General features: G+C 47.9%; 1 protein-coding gene across 1 annotated transcript; it reads right to left on the reverse strand.

Annotated features, from left to right (window-relative positions):
• Positions 1-1,473: 1,473 nt before the first annotated feature.
• ZBTB8OS (zinc finger and BTB domain containing 8 opposite strand) lies at positions 1,474-12,679 on the reverse strand. Its single transcript, XM_038757832.1, has 7 exons — positions 12,524-12,679; positions 8,980-9,004; positions 8,371-8,492; positions 6,690-6,772; positions 6,072-6,124; positions 5,473-5,509; positions 1,474-2,532 (listed from the first exon to the last, which is right to left on the reverse strand). Exons 1-7 carry the CDS (start codon positions 12,618-12,620, stop codon positions 2,446-2,448), a joined length of 504 nt encoding a protein of 167 aa, XP_038613760.1. The 5' UTR covers positions 12,621-12,679; the 3' UTR covers positions 1,474-2,445.
• Between the last annotated feature and the right edge of the window lie 3,783 nt (positions 12,680-16,462).

A 16,462-nucleotide genomic window follows, 5' to 3' on the forward strand; every position in this document is an offset into this window, starting at 1 on the left:
AGTTTTCTCAAGAGGAAAATAAGATTGATAATTCCACTACTCATTTGATTGGAGAGCAGTTTAACAAAACCACTTCCTTGGGGCATTCACATCCATCAACAGGCCCCGGGTTTAATTTTCAGAAGTGTCCCTTTCCTCCTCCCCTCTCCTTCTTTTCCTTAGCATCGGTAGGCCTATATATGCATCTCTTAACAAAAAACAAAACCAATTTCTTTGTTAGAGCACAAATCTGCAGAATACTACATACAGCTGTGGCACCGTCCAGTGGCAAGTTATTTTTAATGTTCAGGTATTTTGCACAAGGTGAAACTTGTCAGTTAACACTTTCCATCTGCGATCGGGTACTCCTGAGGTAAACTTTGAAAGTGGAGTGAAGACAACCGACCATCTCCAGGATGCTTCATATCAGACAGATAATTGCTCTTCCCCACTTCAAAGCCTTATTCAAGGCACGTTCTTCCAAGAAGCCTTCCCTGACTAAGCCCTTTCTCTCCTCTTCTCCCACTCCCTTTTTCATCACCCTTCATATGTACAGCACATATGTATATACCTGTAATTTATGTATTTATATTAATGTCTGTCTCCCCTTCTAAACTGTGAGCCTGTTTTGCGGGGGGAGGGAATGTGTCTGTTGTTGCACTGTACTCTCCAAAGCGCTTAGTACAGTGGTCTGCACACAGTAAGCACTCAATAAATATGATTGATTGAATGAATAGGAGGAATAAATAGTGGCTCCTCATTCCTCAAAACTTAGACAAGGCCACTGAGGCACCTTGACATGCTTAGTTCAGTGCTCTGAACACCAAAGGAGCCCAGATAATGCTAGTGATATTTTTTAAGGTATTTGTTAAGCGCTTCCTATGTGTCAAACACTGAACTAAGCCCTGGGGTAGGCACCAGTTAATTAGGTTGGGCACAGTCTTTGTCCAATGTGGGGCTCACAGTCTAAGTAGGATTGATTGATTCTGAGTGTGTCTCAGCAGTGGCAATTAAGGCCTGTTGTAACTCCTGAGGGACTGAGACACAAAGAAGCCCTAATTCTGTGGGCAAAGAATCATGTTCTATCTGAAACAGTCATGGTGGTAGACTTTCAGCCAACTGAAAGTTTCGCCCCACCGAGCGACTTCTTGCCCACATCCTGCCTCTGGCCTGGAACGCCCTCCCGTCTTCATATGGCAATTATTCTCCCCACCTTCAAAGCCTTTTTGAAGGAATGTCTCCTCCAAAAAGCCTTCCCTAAGCCCCATTTCCTTTTCTCCCACTCCCTTCTGCGTCACCCTGATTTGCTCCCCTTAGTCTCCCCGCCCCCACAACCCACAGGACTTATGTGCGTATCTGTAATTGATTAATTTATATTAATGTCTGTCTCCCCCTCTACACTGTAGGCTCGTTGTGGGCAATGAATGTGTCTACCAATTGTTATACTGTTATAGTGTACTAGCCCACGTGCTTAGAACAGTGCCCTGCACACGGCAAGCACTCAATAAATACAATTGATTGAAAAAACAACCTAGAGAAAGCTGAAAAATGTGCCCAGTCACCTCAGAAAAGCCCAAAAATTCAGTTCATGGGAGGGCACCCAGAGGAAGAAATTCTAGATTGTGAACTCATTGTGGGAAGCGAATGTGTGTTTATTGTTGTACTCTCCCAAGCGCTTAGTACAGTGCTCTGCACACAGCATGTGCTCAATAAATACTACTGAATGCAACTTAAGCTGATCAAGATCGCGTACGTGAATTTCCCCTTCTTCCCTTCCCTGACAACAGCCTTGAGGTGATCCTACTTCCCTGGAGCTCCGCTTCTTCCCTCCCAGCTGGTGCTGGGAAGGAAGTTTTTACTTAAGCCACCCTGGACTGGGAATGTGGTATTTTGGATGTTTTGGCCGAGAATGGAAATTAATCTAGTGTAAAAGTAGACTGTGCCTTATGGTAATCCATCGGCACCGAGAGGTGAGAAGAGCTACTGCCAAACTGAAGCCCTAAGGAAGCAAGTTGAAATATGGCAGGACTGTACTAAAACCTTAAATGCCAGGTTGAAAACAGTATAGGAGAGGTGGCATGTTAAAAAAAATGTATATATAAATAAGTTGAACATTTTGAAATGGTCCTCCTGATACCTTGGGCTATCAAGAGAGGATATTAAAAAAATATGTCTTTCCCCTGTCCCAATCTAGGATTATCCTAACAAGCATAATAATCTCATATTGCAGTCCTCATGATCCAACTCAAGTCACTCTAAAGAAGGATTTTAGAAAATCACATCAGTTGTCAAGCAGTTTGGAGACTACAATCCTTCCTCCCCAGAAACACATCTGGAACACGGGAGACGCAGGCTCCTGAACCGTCCATCACCAAATTACTCTTAGTGTTAGTGCATCTCTTGAATTCTCTCTTCCTCAAAGGTTTAGAAAGAGCAGTTCTTTCCGAATCCTTCCTTTATGGATTCTTAGATATCAATGATTACGAACACTTCTGGCTTCTCCTCGTCATACACCTGCATCGCTGAATAAGTAATCGCCTTGACTTCAGTGCCCTGGAGTGACAGCAGTGACGGAGTAGAGATGGGAAAAAGAAAAAAAGCAAAAATGACAAAGAAGTATTTATTAGAAACAGCCCTGGAAAAACTTGATCTGAAGGCAAGAAACTAACTCTGCAAAAGACTGCAGCTGGGTTATATGATCTACTGCTCTGATTACCTTTCCCCAATCTCCTCTCCAAACTCAACACTGTCACATCTCCTCGGAAGCTTATCATCTTTGCTGGTCCCATTATTCAGCAACAGTATTTTTCCATCCACATTGACTCCCATGCCCCTTGACAGAGCCAGCTGTTTCAGATGCTTAACTCCCTCTTCAAATCCCCTACCTCCCCTAATGAACTGACCCTGTACTTTTATTAATAAAATTGAAGTCATCGGACAAGATCGTCCTAAAATCTCAACTGCTCTTCTCCAATCCCTCCCTCTTCCTGCCCCTTCTTCAACTCTCCCGCCTTTCCCAGCAGGATTTCATGACAAAATCTTCTGCCTCTTCTCAGAATCTTCCCCCTCCACCAGCGCTGCCGACCCCATCCCTTTCCACCTTATCAAAACTCTTCCCCCCTCCCTTTTTCGTTCCCTGACTGCCATCTTCAACCATTCACTTTCCAAAGGTTTCTTTCCCCAAATGTGCTCACAAAATTCCCTATCCGCAAAAACACTGAGTACTTCCACGTCAACCAGGCATCTGTGTAAGCATTTCCCAACCCACTGGTAGCACTTATCTACATACCATTAACTCTGTTACTTCCCCCTACTTCTAATTCATTTTAGTATCTGTCTCCCCTGCTAGACTGCAAACAACCCGAGGGCAGGGATCATGTCTACTAACTTTTTTGTACCCTCTCAAATGCTTAGTCCAGCACTCTGCCCACCCGCTGTGGGCAGGGATTGTCTCTTTTATTGCTGTGTTGTACTGTCCAAGTGCTTAGTACAGTGCTCTCCACACAGTAAATGCTCAATAAATATGACTGACAATGAATGAATGAAAAATACTATTGATTGAAACCACATTTATTTAACTGAAGCATACTGTCAACTTCAACCAGTATGTGGCTCTCAACAGCTCCACAGTTATGAACTTAGAACAAGTAATCCTAGCCAGCGAGACAGGAGTCAGAAAAGCAAGCATTCATGTGTAGGAAGAACAGTGCTTTGCACATAGTAAGCGCTTAATAAATGCCATTATTATTATAATGCAGGCTACTAGACTGTAAGCCCATTTTGGGCAGGGAACGTGGCTACCAACACTGTTGTCACTGTACTCTCCCGAGCACTTCATTCATTTATTCATTCAATCGTATTTACTGAGCGCTTACTGTGTGCAGAGCACTGTGCTAAGCACTTGGGAAGTACAAGTGGCAACATCTAGAGACGGTCCCTACCCAACAGCGGGCTCATAGTCTAGAAGGGGGAGACAGACAACAAAGCAAAACATATTAACAAAATAAAATAAATAGAATAAATATGTACAAGTAAAATAGAGTAATAAATATGTACAAACATATATACATATATACATGTGCTGTGGGGAGGGGAAGGAGGTAAGGCGGGGGATAATAATAATAATAATAATAATGGCATTTATTAAGCGCTTACTATGTGCAAAGCACTGTTCTAAGCGCTGGGGAGGTTACAAGGTGATCAGGTTGTCCCACGGGGGGGCTCACAGTCTTAATCCCCATTTTCCAGATGAGGGAACTGAGGCCCAGAGAAGTGAAGTGACTTGCCCAAAGTCAAACAGCTGACAAGTGGCGGAGTCGGCATCTGAACCCATGACCTCTGACTCCAAAGCCCAGGCTCTTTCCACTGAGCCACGCTGCTTCTCTAAGCAGTGGGGATGGGTAGGGGCCCTTAGTACAGTGTCCTGCATGGAGTAAGCACTCAATAAACATCATTGATGATGATACTTTAGATTAACTGTCTCACATGAGATTATCTGTTTCTTGAAGACAGAAATTGTCTTCTTCAGTGTTCCACACAGTAGGTGTTCATTAACGCTCCACTGTATTGTACTCTCCCGAGCCTAAGAGCTCAATAAATACCATTGATGGATTGATGCATCAGACTGTCCTGCTTCTCTGATGCTAATCTACTCACCGTACCTCCACCTTGTCCATCTCCCCACCAACCTCTCACCCGTGTTTTGTCTCCGGCCTGGAACGCTCTCCCTCATCATCATCATCAATCGTCTTTATTGAGCGCTTACTGTGTGCAGAGCACTGTACTAAGCGCTTGGGAAGTACAAGTTGGCAACATATAGAGACAGTCCCTACCCAACAGTGGGCTCACAGTCTAAAAAATCTCCCTCTTCATATCGGAAAGATGATCACTCTCCTCACCTTCAAAGCCATATTGAAGGCACATCTCCAAGAGGCCTTCCCCCACTATACCCTCATTTCCTCTTAATAATAATTATGGCATTTGTTAAGCACTTACTATGTGCAAAGCACTGTTCTAAGCGCTGGGGGGGATACAGTGTGATCAAGTTGTCCCACGCGGGGCTCACAGTCTTAATCCCCATTTTTACAGATGAGGTAACTGAGGCTCAGAGAAGTTAAGTGACTTGCCCAAGGTCACACAGCAGACTTGTGGTGGAGCCGGGATTCGAACCCATGACCTCTGACTCCAAAGCCCGGGCTCTTTCCACTGAGCCACGCTGCTCCTCTTCTCCCACTCCCTTCTGTGTTGCCCTTGCACTTGGATTTGCACTCTTTTTATTCACCCTTCCCCCAGCCCCACATAACCGTAATTTATTTATTCCTATTAATGCCTGTCTCCCCCTCTACACTAGGCTCCCTGTGGGCAGGGAACATGTCCATCAACTTTGTTATACTGTACCCTCCCAAGCACTTAGTATAGTGCTCCAGACACAGTAAGCGCTCAGTAAATACGATTGACTGATTGATATTTATAGTTTGCTGGATTGTAACATACCTGCGGGTGCTTAGGCAAAGAAAACTCTTCTCCCCACCTTAAATTAGAAAATGGATTAAAAAACAGTTAGGGTTTGCCTGATTGCAAATATTTTTCACTGTAGTTTCTTGGCTTCAAAAGTATATGGAATGGTTAACAGTCTGGAAATTTAAACAGGGGCATCATGGAAACTTTATCAATAACGCTGACTTCTCCAGTTTGTGAGGGATGAAGGGGGAGAGCAACTCCACTCAAGCCAAGCACCTGTGTGCATGTTAAACACATGCACACACAAACACACAAAAAAAACCCTAGTCCTCCATTCCATCCACACAATGGGCCTAATTCTATAGCAATATCCAGGCCCTAAACAAGATGTTATACAATACTGTTCCTGCGGTAGCTCAGTCTGTGGTGTCGATTAGATAACTTGCTCCCATCATGGGGAAGGGGCCCAAAAATTCTTGTAGCGGATACCGGCCGCTTCTGTTCCTCCGTCCTCGAGTTTAGACTTCGTTTCCATTTGACTATTTTCCCAAGCTGTCCAGTAGGAATTTTCAGATCCTATCTTATCCTCTTTCAGGACCTGTCCGTCATCTAAACAAGCTCCATTAACTCACCCAATTGACCGTATTTTGAAGTTCACTCGATCAATGTGAAGTACTTTGATTTCCTAGAGAGAAAGAAGATACAAGTGGGGGCGGGGGGGAGTGGCAGAGGGTTGTAGGTAGACCGGGACCAAATATACCTATAACGTATCTATATCATCTATATAATATTAGTATAATGCAATATTAGACAAGCGTTTTCTGGTAGCGACCTCCAGTCGGTTAAGGTATGAAGGTATGGGAAATTCGAATGCTAGATCATCTCACAGAGAATAATAATAATAATAATGTTGGTATTTGTTAAGCGCTTACTATGTGCAAAGCACTGTTCTAAGCGCTGGGGTAGATACAAGGTAATCAGGTTGTCCCACGTGGGGCTCACAGTCTTCATCCCCATTTTACAGATGAGGGAACTGAGGCCCAGAGAAGTTAAGTGACTTGCCCAAAGTCACACAGCTGACAAGTGGCGGAGCAGGGATTTGAACCCATGACCTCTTGACTCCAAAGCCCGTGCTTTGTAATTAACATTGTTTTTATGGGTTTATAGAAAAGGAAAGGCTGGATGCTGTTAATTGGAAATCAATCCTCGGGATGACGGCGGAAAACCGCAGCGAGCAAAACTTTGCTTACCCGTGGTACGAAGAATTCGTTAGCACTGAACTTGTAAAGCCATTCGTCCAAGAAGTGAAACAGGAGGGACAGCAAATCATGTCCTGCAAAGCCAGACCACAAACGAGCAAAGTCAATTCTTTTTCTCAACCCTTGGAAGCACAATGGCCTAGTGGTTAAAGCATGGGCCTAGGAGCCAGGGGACCTAATCTCGGCTCCGCCACTTGCCCGCTGTGTGACCTTGGGCAAGTGACTTCACTTCTCTGTGCCTCTGTTGCCTCAACTGCCAAATTGATCAACAGTATTTGAGAAGCAGCGTGGCTCAGTGGAAAGAGCCCGGGCTTTGGAGTCAGAAGGACGTGGGTTCAAATCCCAGCTCTGCCAATTGTCAGCTGTGTGACTTTGGGCAAGTCACTTCACTTCTCTGTGCCTCAGTTCCCGCATCTGTAAAATGGGGATTAAGACTGTGAGACCCCGTGGGACAACCTGATCACCTTGTAACCTCCCCAGCGCTTAGAACAGTGCTTTGCACATAGTAAGCGCTTAATAAATGCTATTATTATTATTATTATTATTTATTGAGCACTTTACTGTGCAAGGAGGCCTGAATTAAGCGCTTGGGAGGGTACAATACAACAGAGTCAGCAGACGCATCCCCTGCCCACAAACAGCTTACAGCCTAGAGGCCAAATAGGGATTCAAATCCCTGTTTTCCTTCCTACTTAGACCCTGAGCCCTTGTGAGACAGGAACTGTGCCCAACCACGGATTGACTTGTATCCCTTCCAGTGCTTAGAATAGTCCTTGACACATAATAAGCAATTAACAAATATCATAAACCCCAAGAAACCCTCCCTCTTCTGCTGCCAAGCTTTTGCCCAAGCTGTCTGAAGGGGACCATCTAGCCGGGCTGTGGTCCAGTGGAAAGAGTCCGCAATTAGGCAAATTAGGCAAATATGCCTTTGGGCCTTGCTAGATGGGGGGGAAGTAGGGGGAGGGACACTTCCACAGACGAGGAATCGGATGGGATCCAAGTCCTTGTGAGCTCACTGGACTACAAGTCTCATCAGCCCCCCAAACACCATGTCCCTCTGAAAATCAGTTCAGAGCCCCAGTGGGCCTCAACTGGTTTGGGGCCAAGTCCCACGCGGGTCGGCCTGACTGTGATCGCTCCTTGATGAGACTAGGTTAAACGTTCAAAAAGCAAGCAGTCACTTCCTGATTTACACAGGGCAATTCCTTCCATTCATCCAACCGACTGTATTTATTAAGCGCTTTCTGGATAAAGAGCAAGGGAGAGCACAATATCATAACGTTGGCAAACACGTTCCCTGTCCCCAGAGAGATTACAGTAGGGAAGCAGTGTGGCCTAGTGCATAGAGCATGGGTCTGGGCATAAGAAGGACCTGGGTTCTAATTCCGGCTCTGCCATGGGTCTGCTGTGTGAACTCGGGCCAGTCACTTTACTTCTCTGGGCCTGTTACCTCATCTGTAAAATGGGGATTAAGACCCTGAGCCCAGTGCGGGACAGGGACTGTGTCCAACTCAATTACCCTGTATCTACCCCAATGCCTAGTACACACTAAATGCTTAACAAATACCATTATCATTATGATTAAAGGGGGATCTTACAGTCTAGAGGACGAGTTTACGGTCTAGTCTTCCTCCAGTAGAGATCGAGTTCTAGAACGGTCCTTTCTTACCTTCCGTCTCCACTTCTACCGTATCCAGTGGCTCCACGGTCTCCGTGTCTGTCATGTAACCAAACATGGCCATGGCACATTGCTCAAATGCTTCCTCTAGAGTGTCGCCCCAAGCGTGCAACCTACGGGGAACACGCTCGGGTTACCTCTGTCTGTCACGAGACAATTTGGGAACAAAGCGATACAAGCCCGCGTAAACTCGGAATGATGGAAGAGGAGCCTCAAAATAAGAATTTCTCAAGTTCCACTGTCTAGATTTAGATTGGGGGCCACGGCCAAATCTGGCCCGTCGAGTGATGCCCCCTACTCCGTGGGCTGGCTCTGGGCTAACGAGTGGATGGCAGAAATGGGTTTTGTTTTCCCCAGGATAATAATATTTGCTAAGCATTTATTATTCTGTAATAGTGTAAGCGGCTCGCTAGCACAAATAATTCCCCACCCCAGTTTAGAGTAAAAAAAAAAAATATTGAAGGGAAAATGGTCATGAAGACCACAGAAATAATACTGTTGATGTACAATCAGTGGAGTCCCTCTGCCAACTCACTTCAAAACCAGATTTTCAGTGGAATACATGCAATGATCACACTCACAGATCCCAGAAATACTCACTGCACATCCGCTGTGTGATCCAGATCTGAGGGAGGGGAAAATACCAGTCAGACCACAAGAATAATAATAATAATAATTAACAATCATTATGTTACTTGTTAGGTGATTTCTATGTGCTAAGCACTGTTCTAAGCCCTGGGGAAGATACCAGTTCATCAGGTAGGGCATAGTGCCTATCCGACATGGGGCTCACAGTCTAAATAGGAGGGAGTAGGATTTAATCCCCATTTTACGGATGAGGCACAGTTTGGTTGAGGCACGTAATAAGCCATTAACAAATAGCATAACAAACCAAAAAAACTCTCCCTCGTCTGCTGCCGAGCTTTTGCCCAAGCTGTCTGCCCAAGGTCACGTGGCAGACACGTGGAAGAGCTGGGATAAGAACCCAGGTCCTCAACTCCCTGGCCCGTTCTTTCCAAAAACGCACACTAATGACGATTTCAAAACTGTCCCTTGCTTGGGTTATTGCCCTGGAATGTCTGTGCATCTCTAACTAATCAATGAATAGTCAATGAAATTATCTCAACCAACTCGGAAAAAACTTACAATAATTAATAATAATTGTGGTATTTGTTGAGTGCTTACCACGTGTCAAAGCGTGGCTCAGTGGAAAGAGCCCGGGCTTTGAAGTCAGAGGTCATGGGTTCAAATCCCGGCTCCGCCAATTGTCAGCTGTGTGACTTTGGGCAAGTCACTTCACTTCTCTGGGCCTCAGTTACCTCATTTGGAAAATGGGGATTAAGACTGTGAGCACCCCCGTGGGACAACCTGATCACCTTGTAATCTCCCCAGTGCTTAGAACAGTGCTTTGCACATAGTAAGCGCTTAATACCATTAGTACTATCATTAAGCATTGTATTAAGTGCTGGGATAGATACCAGATAACCCATGAACTAGTGGAAGTCAGAAAGCTTTAGGTTCTAATCCCAGTTCTGCCGTTTATCTGCTGTGTGACCCTGGGCGAGCGACTTCACTTTTCTGTGCCTCAGTCACCTCATCTGTAAAGTGGGGATTAAGACTGTGAGCCCCAAGTGGTACATGGATGGTGTCAACATCAACATCAATCGTATTTACTGAGCGCTTACTGTGTGCAGAGCACTGTACTGAGCGCTTGGGAAGTACAAGTTGGCAACATATAGAGACAGTCCCTACCCAACAGTGGGCTCACAGTCTAAAAGTCCAACCTGATTAGCTTGTATCTACCTCAGTGCTTAGTACAGTGTCTGGCACATAGTGAGGGCTTAACAAAAAGCATAAAGAAAACAACAAAAAAGGCCTCACCGTCTATGTAGGGGGGGAGAACAGATATTGAATCCCCATTTTGCAAATGAAGGAACTGAGATAGAGAAGTCAGTGCCATAAACACCATAATTACTAGAAGTTCAGTGACTCGCCCAAAGTCACACAGCACACAAATGGTGGAGTTGGGATTAAAACCCCGGTTCTCTGAGGCCCACGCGCCTTCCCTTAGGCCACTCTGCTTCTCCAATTTAAGCAGTTAGTCAACACTGAGCTATGGTGGTTTATAAAACGAGTGTCACTTCCTAGAGGGTAAAGGTTAGGTGTTCTCTACAGTGCAGGCAGGAAAGGGCTCTCAGTAAACAGGCAATCAATTCGGTGGAACTTCCAGTCATTGCTGAAATATGAGCTAGGCAGTTTACTTCCGAGCATCACTGACACATAGCTGAATGTCTGATTAATCGAGGCAGTTTTGACCAGAGGGCAGAAGGGTCTGCTGCTCTGGACCCACCCTTTATTCACCCCACCCTGAGACCTTACCCATAATTTATCTATATTAATATCGACCCATCCCCTTACCCAGAATTTATCTATATTAATATCTACCTCCCCGTTTGGATTTTAAGCTTGTTGTGGGCAGGGAACCTACCTACCAACTCTGTTCTACTGTACTCCTTCAAGGGCTTAGTCCGGTGCTCTGCATGTAGTAAGCGCTCAATAAATACGACCGACTGACTGATTGGAAGTAGCAATAATGATAATTGCAGTATTTGTTACGCGCTTACTATGTGCCAGGTACTGATACAAGATAATCGGGTTGGACACAGTCCCTGCTCCACATGGGCTCAAAGGCCATTCACATTCCTCTGGCCTGCCCTTCCCCACAACGCTACCTAATAATAATGATAGTATTTGTTAAGCGCTTACTCTATGTCAAACACTGTTCTAAGCACTGGGGTAGATACAAGTTTCACGGGTTGGACCCAGTCCCCGGGCTCAAAATGCAAAGTTGGCACCTATAGTGACTCCGACCTCTAAATGCACCGACTGGACCTACTTCAAAGGACTCAAATTTGAGGTGAGGGGTTGAAGGAGCCCCAATTTAAGTATCCGCAGGATATGCAATTATTTACTGGCGACTGTCAGAGAGAAGTCGGGACGAAGAATCACTGTTGCTAGAGCGGGTATGGTATGACACTAAAAATGACTCCTCTTGATATGGACTATTCAATTGTATTTATTGAGTAAAATAAATACTCAGTATTCAATAAAATAAATACTCAGTATTTATTGAGTGCTTACTGTGTGCACAGCACTGTACTAAGTGCTTGGGAAGTACAGTTCAGCAACAATCCCTGCCCACAACGGGCTCACAGTCTAGAAGGGGGGGGAACTAGGCTTTACAGGATTCACCCTTTATTATTATCAGTGACAATATTTTTATTTATTTATATTACATATATCTATACAATGTTAGTAATAATAATGATATTTGTTATTGTTAAAGCACTACCCAAAGCATACAGTGAGCACTCAATAAATATGATTGAATTGAATGAATGACTATGTGCAAAGCACTGGGTAGTTGGGGCTCACAGTCTAAGCAGGAGGGAGAACAATTTTTTTTTATGGTTTGTTAGGCGTTTACTATGTGCCAAGCATTGTACTAAGTGCTGGAGTAGATACAGGCTAACCAAGTTGGACAAAGTCCATTTCTCACATGGGGCTCATGGCTTTCATCTCCATTTTACAGGTGAGGAAACACAGAGAAGGGTCTCATTGACTTGAATCTCCATTTTACAGATGAGAAAACTGAGGTCCAGAGAACTGATGTGACTTTTCCATGATCACAAGGCGGCCAAGAGGCTGAGCCAGGATTAGAACCCAGGTTTCCTGACCCTTGGTCCTGTATACTTTCCGCTAAATCGCATTTATGGAGGGACTGTCTCTATATGTTGCCAGCTTGTACTTCCCAAGCGCTTAGTACAGTGCTCTGCACACAGTAAGCGCTCAATAAATACGACTGATTGATTGAAAGAGCAAGGGCTTTGGAGTCAGTGGTCATGGGTTCAAATCCACAGTCCGCCAATTGTCAGCTGTGTGACCTTGGGCAAGTCACTTCACTTCTGTGTGCCTTAGTTACCTCATCTGTAAAATGGGGATGAAGACTGGGGATGAACCTGATCACCTTGTATCCCCCCAGCGCTTAGAACAGTGCTTTGCACATAGTAAGCGCTTAATAAATGCCATTATTATTATTATATTATTATTATTCAAGGGCACCAGCAGGCAAGGGGACACTTACACTCGTACTTGCGCCTGAGGGGCGGGTACTTGGCCTTGACGGCTTTCTGCTCTTCGTTCAGGTTGTAGTCCCTCACATCCTCCTCCTCCTGCGCCATCGCGCCCGTGGCCTCACTTCCGCCCTCAACCGGCGTAGTTGCGTCAGTGGCGTCACTTCCGCCCTCAACCGGCGACACTGCGCATAACGTCACTTCCTCCCTCAACCAGTGCGTGCCCCGCCCCCGACACGTGAGGCGAAACCTTAAAGGACGAGGTCCCCCCCCTCCGTCGTTTGTTTCTTTCTTTCTTTTTCTTTCCTTCTACTTTCTTTCTTTCTTTCTTTCCTTTCTTCTTTACTTCCTTCCTTCTTCCTTTCCTTCTTTTCTTTCTTTCCTTTCTTCTTTCCTTCCTTCCTTCTTCCTTTCCTTCTTCCATTCCTTCTTTCTTTCTTTCCTTTCTTCTTTACTTCCTTCCTTCTTCCTTTCTTTCTTTCTTTCTTTCTTTTCTTTCTTTCCTTTCTTCTGTCCTTCCTTCCTTCTTCCTTTCTTTCTTTCTTTCTTTTCTTTCTTTCCTTTCTTCTGTCCTTCCTTCCTTCTTTCCTTCCTTCTTTCCTTCCTTCTTCCTTTCCTTCTTCTTTCTTTCTTTCTTTTTATTTTGTATCCTACTTATTTTATTTTGTATCCTACTTATTTTATTTTGTATCCTACTTATTTTATTTTGTATCCTACTTATTTTATTTTGTATCCTACTTATTTTATTTTGTTGGTATGTTTGGTTCTGTTCTCTGTCTCCCCCTTTTAGACTGTGAGCCCACTGTTGGGTAGGGACTGTCTCTATGTGATGCCAATTTGTACTTCCCAAGCGCTTAGTACAGTGCTCTGCACATAGTAAGCGCTCAATAAATACGATTGATTGATTGATTCTTTCCTTTCTTTCCTTCCTTCCTTCTTTCCTTCCTTCTTCCTTTCCTTCTTCTTCCTTCCTTCCTTCCTTCCTCCCTCCCTTCCTCCTTTCCTTCCTCCCTCCCTCCCTTCCTTCCTTCCTTCCTTCCTTCCTTCCCCCACAAAGGGCTCACAGCCTAGAAGGGGGGAGACAGACAACAAAACAAAGCAAGTAGACAGGCATCAATAGCATCAATATAAATAAATAGAATTATAGATATGTACACATCATTAATAAAATTAATAGAATAATAAATGTGTACATGTATACACAAGTGCTCCTCACCGTGCCTCATCAGCACCTTTTCCGGGCCCACGTCTTACCTCTGGCCTGGAATGCCCTCCCTCCTCACATCTGCCAAACTAGCAACACTTCCTCTACTTCAAGGCCCTACTGAGAGCTCACCTCCTCCAGGAGGCCTTCTCAGACTGAGCCCCCCTTTTCCTCTGCTCCACCTCCCCTCTCCATCACCCCATCTCCCTAAGGAGAATAATAACAATAATAGTAGTCATAGTTGAGTTCTTACTTATGTGTAGCAGATAAAGCAGTGTAGCTCAGTGGAAAGAGCATGGGCTTGGGAGTCAGAGGTCATGGGTTCTAATTCTTGTACTTCCCAAGTGCTTAGTCTCCCCCTCCTCCCCCTCTCCCTACCTCCTTCCTTTCCCCACAGCACCTGTATATATGTATACATGTTTGTACGTATTTATTACTCTATTTATTTTACTTGTACATATCTATTCTATTTATTTTATTTTGTTAAAATGTTTTGTTTTGTTGTCTGTCTCCCCCTTCTAGACTGTGAGCCCACTGTTGGGTAGGGACCGTCTCTATATGCTGCCACCTTGTACTTCCCAAGTGCTTAGTACAGTGCTCTGCACACAGTAAGCGCTCAATAAATATGATTTATTGATTGATTTGTTCTCTGTCTCCCCCTTCTAGACTGTGAGCTCACTGTTGGGTAGGGACCGTCTCTAGATGTTGCCAACTTGGACTTCCCAAGTGCTTAGTCCAGTGCTCTGCTTACAGTAAGCGCTCAGTAAATACGATTGATTGATTAGTCCAGTGCTCTGCACACAGTAAGCACTCAATAAATACAATTGAATGAATGCCCTCTGAGTCCAAAGCCCATGCTCTTTCCACTGAGCCACACAGCTACCAAGCTAGGTATTTAAAAAGCGTTTACTGCGTGCTGAGCACCGTACTAAACGACTGTGAGCCCACTGCTGGGTAGGGACCGTCTCCATATGTTGCCAACTTGGCCTTCCCAAGCGCTTAGTACAGTGCTCTGCACACAGCGCTCAATAAATACGACTGATTGATAAGTCCAGTGCTCTGCACACAGTAAGCGCTCAGTAAATACGATTGAATAAATGCCCTCTGACTCCAAAGCCCGTGTTCTTTCCACTGAGCCACACAACTATCAAGCTAGGTATTTAAAGAGCGTTTACTATGTGCCAAGCACTGTACTAAACGACTGTGAGCCCACTGTTGGGTAGGGACCGTCTCTATATGTTGCCAACTTGTACTTCCCAATCGCTTAGTACAGTGCTCTGCACTCAGTAAGCGCTCAATAAATACGATTGATTGATTGATTGATTGATTGACTGGGGGATGGCAACACCACAGAGCGCCCGTTGAGGCCCCCGCTCCACCCCGACTTGGAAAATGGCCGCCAAGAGGCGCGCTGTTGGCCTTCCCCCGTCACGTGACCCGCCCTTTTCCCTCCGGCCGGGGCCCGCGCCACGCCCCACCGCGGCGCCCGCCACGCGCCCTGATTGGCCGGCGGCTCGGCGGCCGCCCCCCCCCTCCGCGCGCCCTGATTGGCCGGAGGCTCGGCGGCCGCCCCCCCTGCCTCCGCGAGCCCTGATCGGCCGGCGGCTCGGCGCCCGCCCCCCCCGTGCGTCCTGATTGGCCGGCTGCTCGGCGGCCGCCCCCCCTTCGCGCGTCCTGATTGGCCGGAGGCTCGACTGCCGCCCCCGGCTCCGCGCGTTCTGATTGGCCGGCGGCTCGGCGCCCGCCCCCCCCCTCCACGCCCTGGTCGGCCGGAGGCTCGGCGGCCGCGCCCCCCTCCGCGCGCCCTGACCGGCTGGCCGTTCGGCGCCCGCCCCCCCCCCCTCCTCGCGCTCCGATTGGCCGGCTCGTCGGCGGACGCCCCCCCCCTCCGCGCGCCCTGATTGGCCGACGGCTCGGCGGCCTCCCCCCCCCACCCCGCGCGCTGCGACTGGCCGGCGGCTCGGCGCCCGCCCCCCCCTCCGCGCGCCCTGATTGGCCGGCTGCTCGGCGGCCGCCCCCCTCTCCGCGCGCCTTGCTCGGCCGGCGGCTCGGCGGCCGCGCCCCCCTCCCGCCGCGCGCTCTGATTGGCCGGCTGCTCGGCGGCCGCCCCCCCCCTCTCCGCGCGCGCCCTGCTCGGCCAGCGGCTCGGCGGCCACCCCCCCCCCTCCGCGCGCGCTCATTGGCCGGCGGCTCGGCGCCCGCCCCCCCCCGAGCGCCCTGATTGGCCGGCTGTTCGGCGGCCGCCCCCCCCCATCCGCGCGCCCTGATTGGCGGGCGGGTCGGCGTTCTACCCCCCCCCTTCCTCGCTCCCTGATCGGCCGGCGGCTCGGCGGCCGCCCCCCTCCCTCTTCGCGCTCCGATTGGCCGGCACGTCGGCGGCCGCCCCCCCCTCCGCGCGCCCTGATTGGTCGGCGGCTCGGCGGCCGCGCCCCCTCCCTCCGCGCGCTCTGATTGACCGGCGGCTCGGCGGCCGCCCCTCCCTCCGCGCGCTCTGATTGGTCGGCGGCCTCCCCCCCCCCCCCCCCCGCGCGCCCCGATTGGCCAGCAGGTCGGTGGCCGCTCCCCCCTCCTCCGCGCGCCCTGATCGGCCGGCGACTCGGCCGCCGCGCCCCCCTCCCTCCGCGCGCTCTGATTGGCCGGCGGCTCGGCGGCCGCCCCCCTCCCTGCGCGCCCTGATTGGCCGACTGCTCGGCGGCCGCCCCCCTCCCTCCGCGCGCCCTGATCGGCCGGCGGCTCGACGCCCGCG

Source organism: Tachyglossus aculeatus, chromosome 16 (genome assembly GCF_015852505.1).
Source record: "Tachyglossus aculeatus isolate mTacAcu1 chromosome 16, mTacAcu1.pri, whole genome shotgun sequence".
NCBI lineage: Eukaryota > Metazoa > Chordata > Mammalia > Monotremata > Tachyglossidae > Tachyglossus > Tachyglossus aculeatus.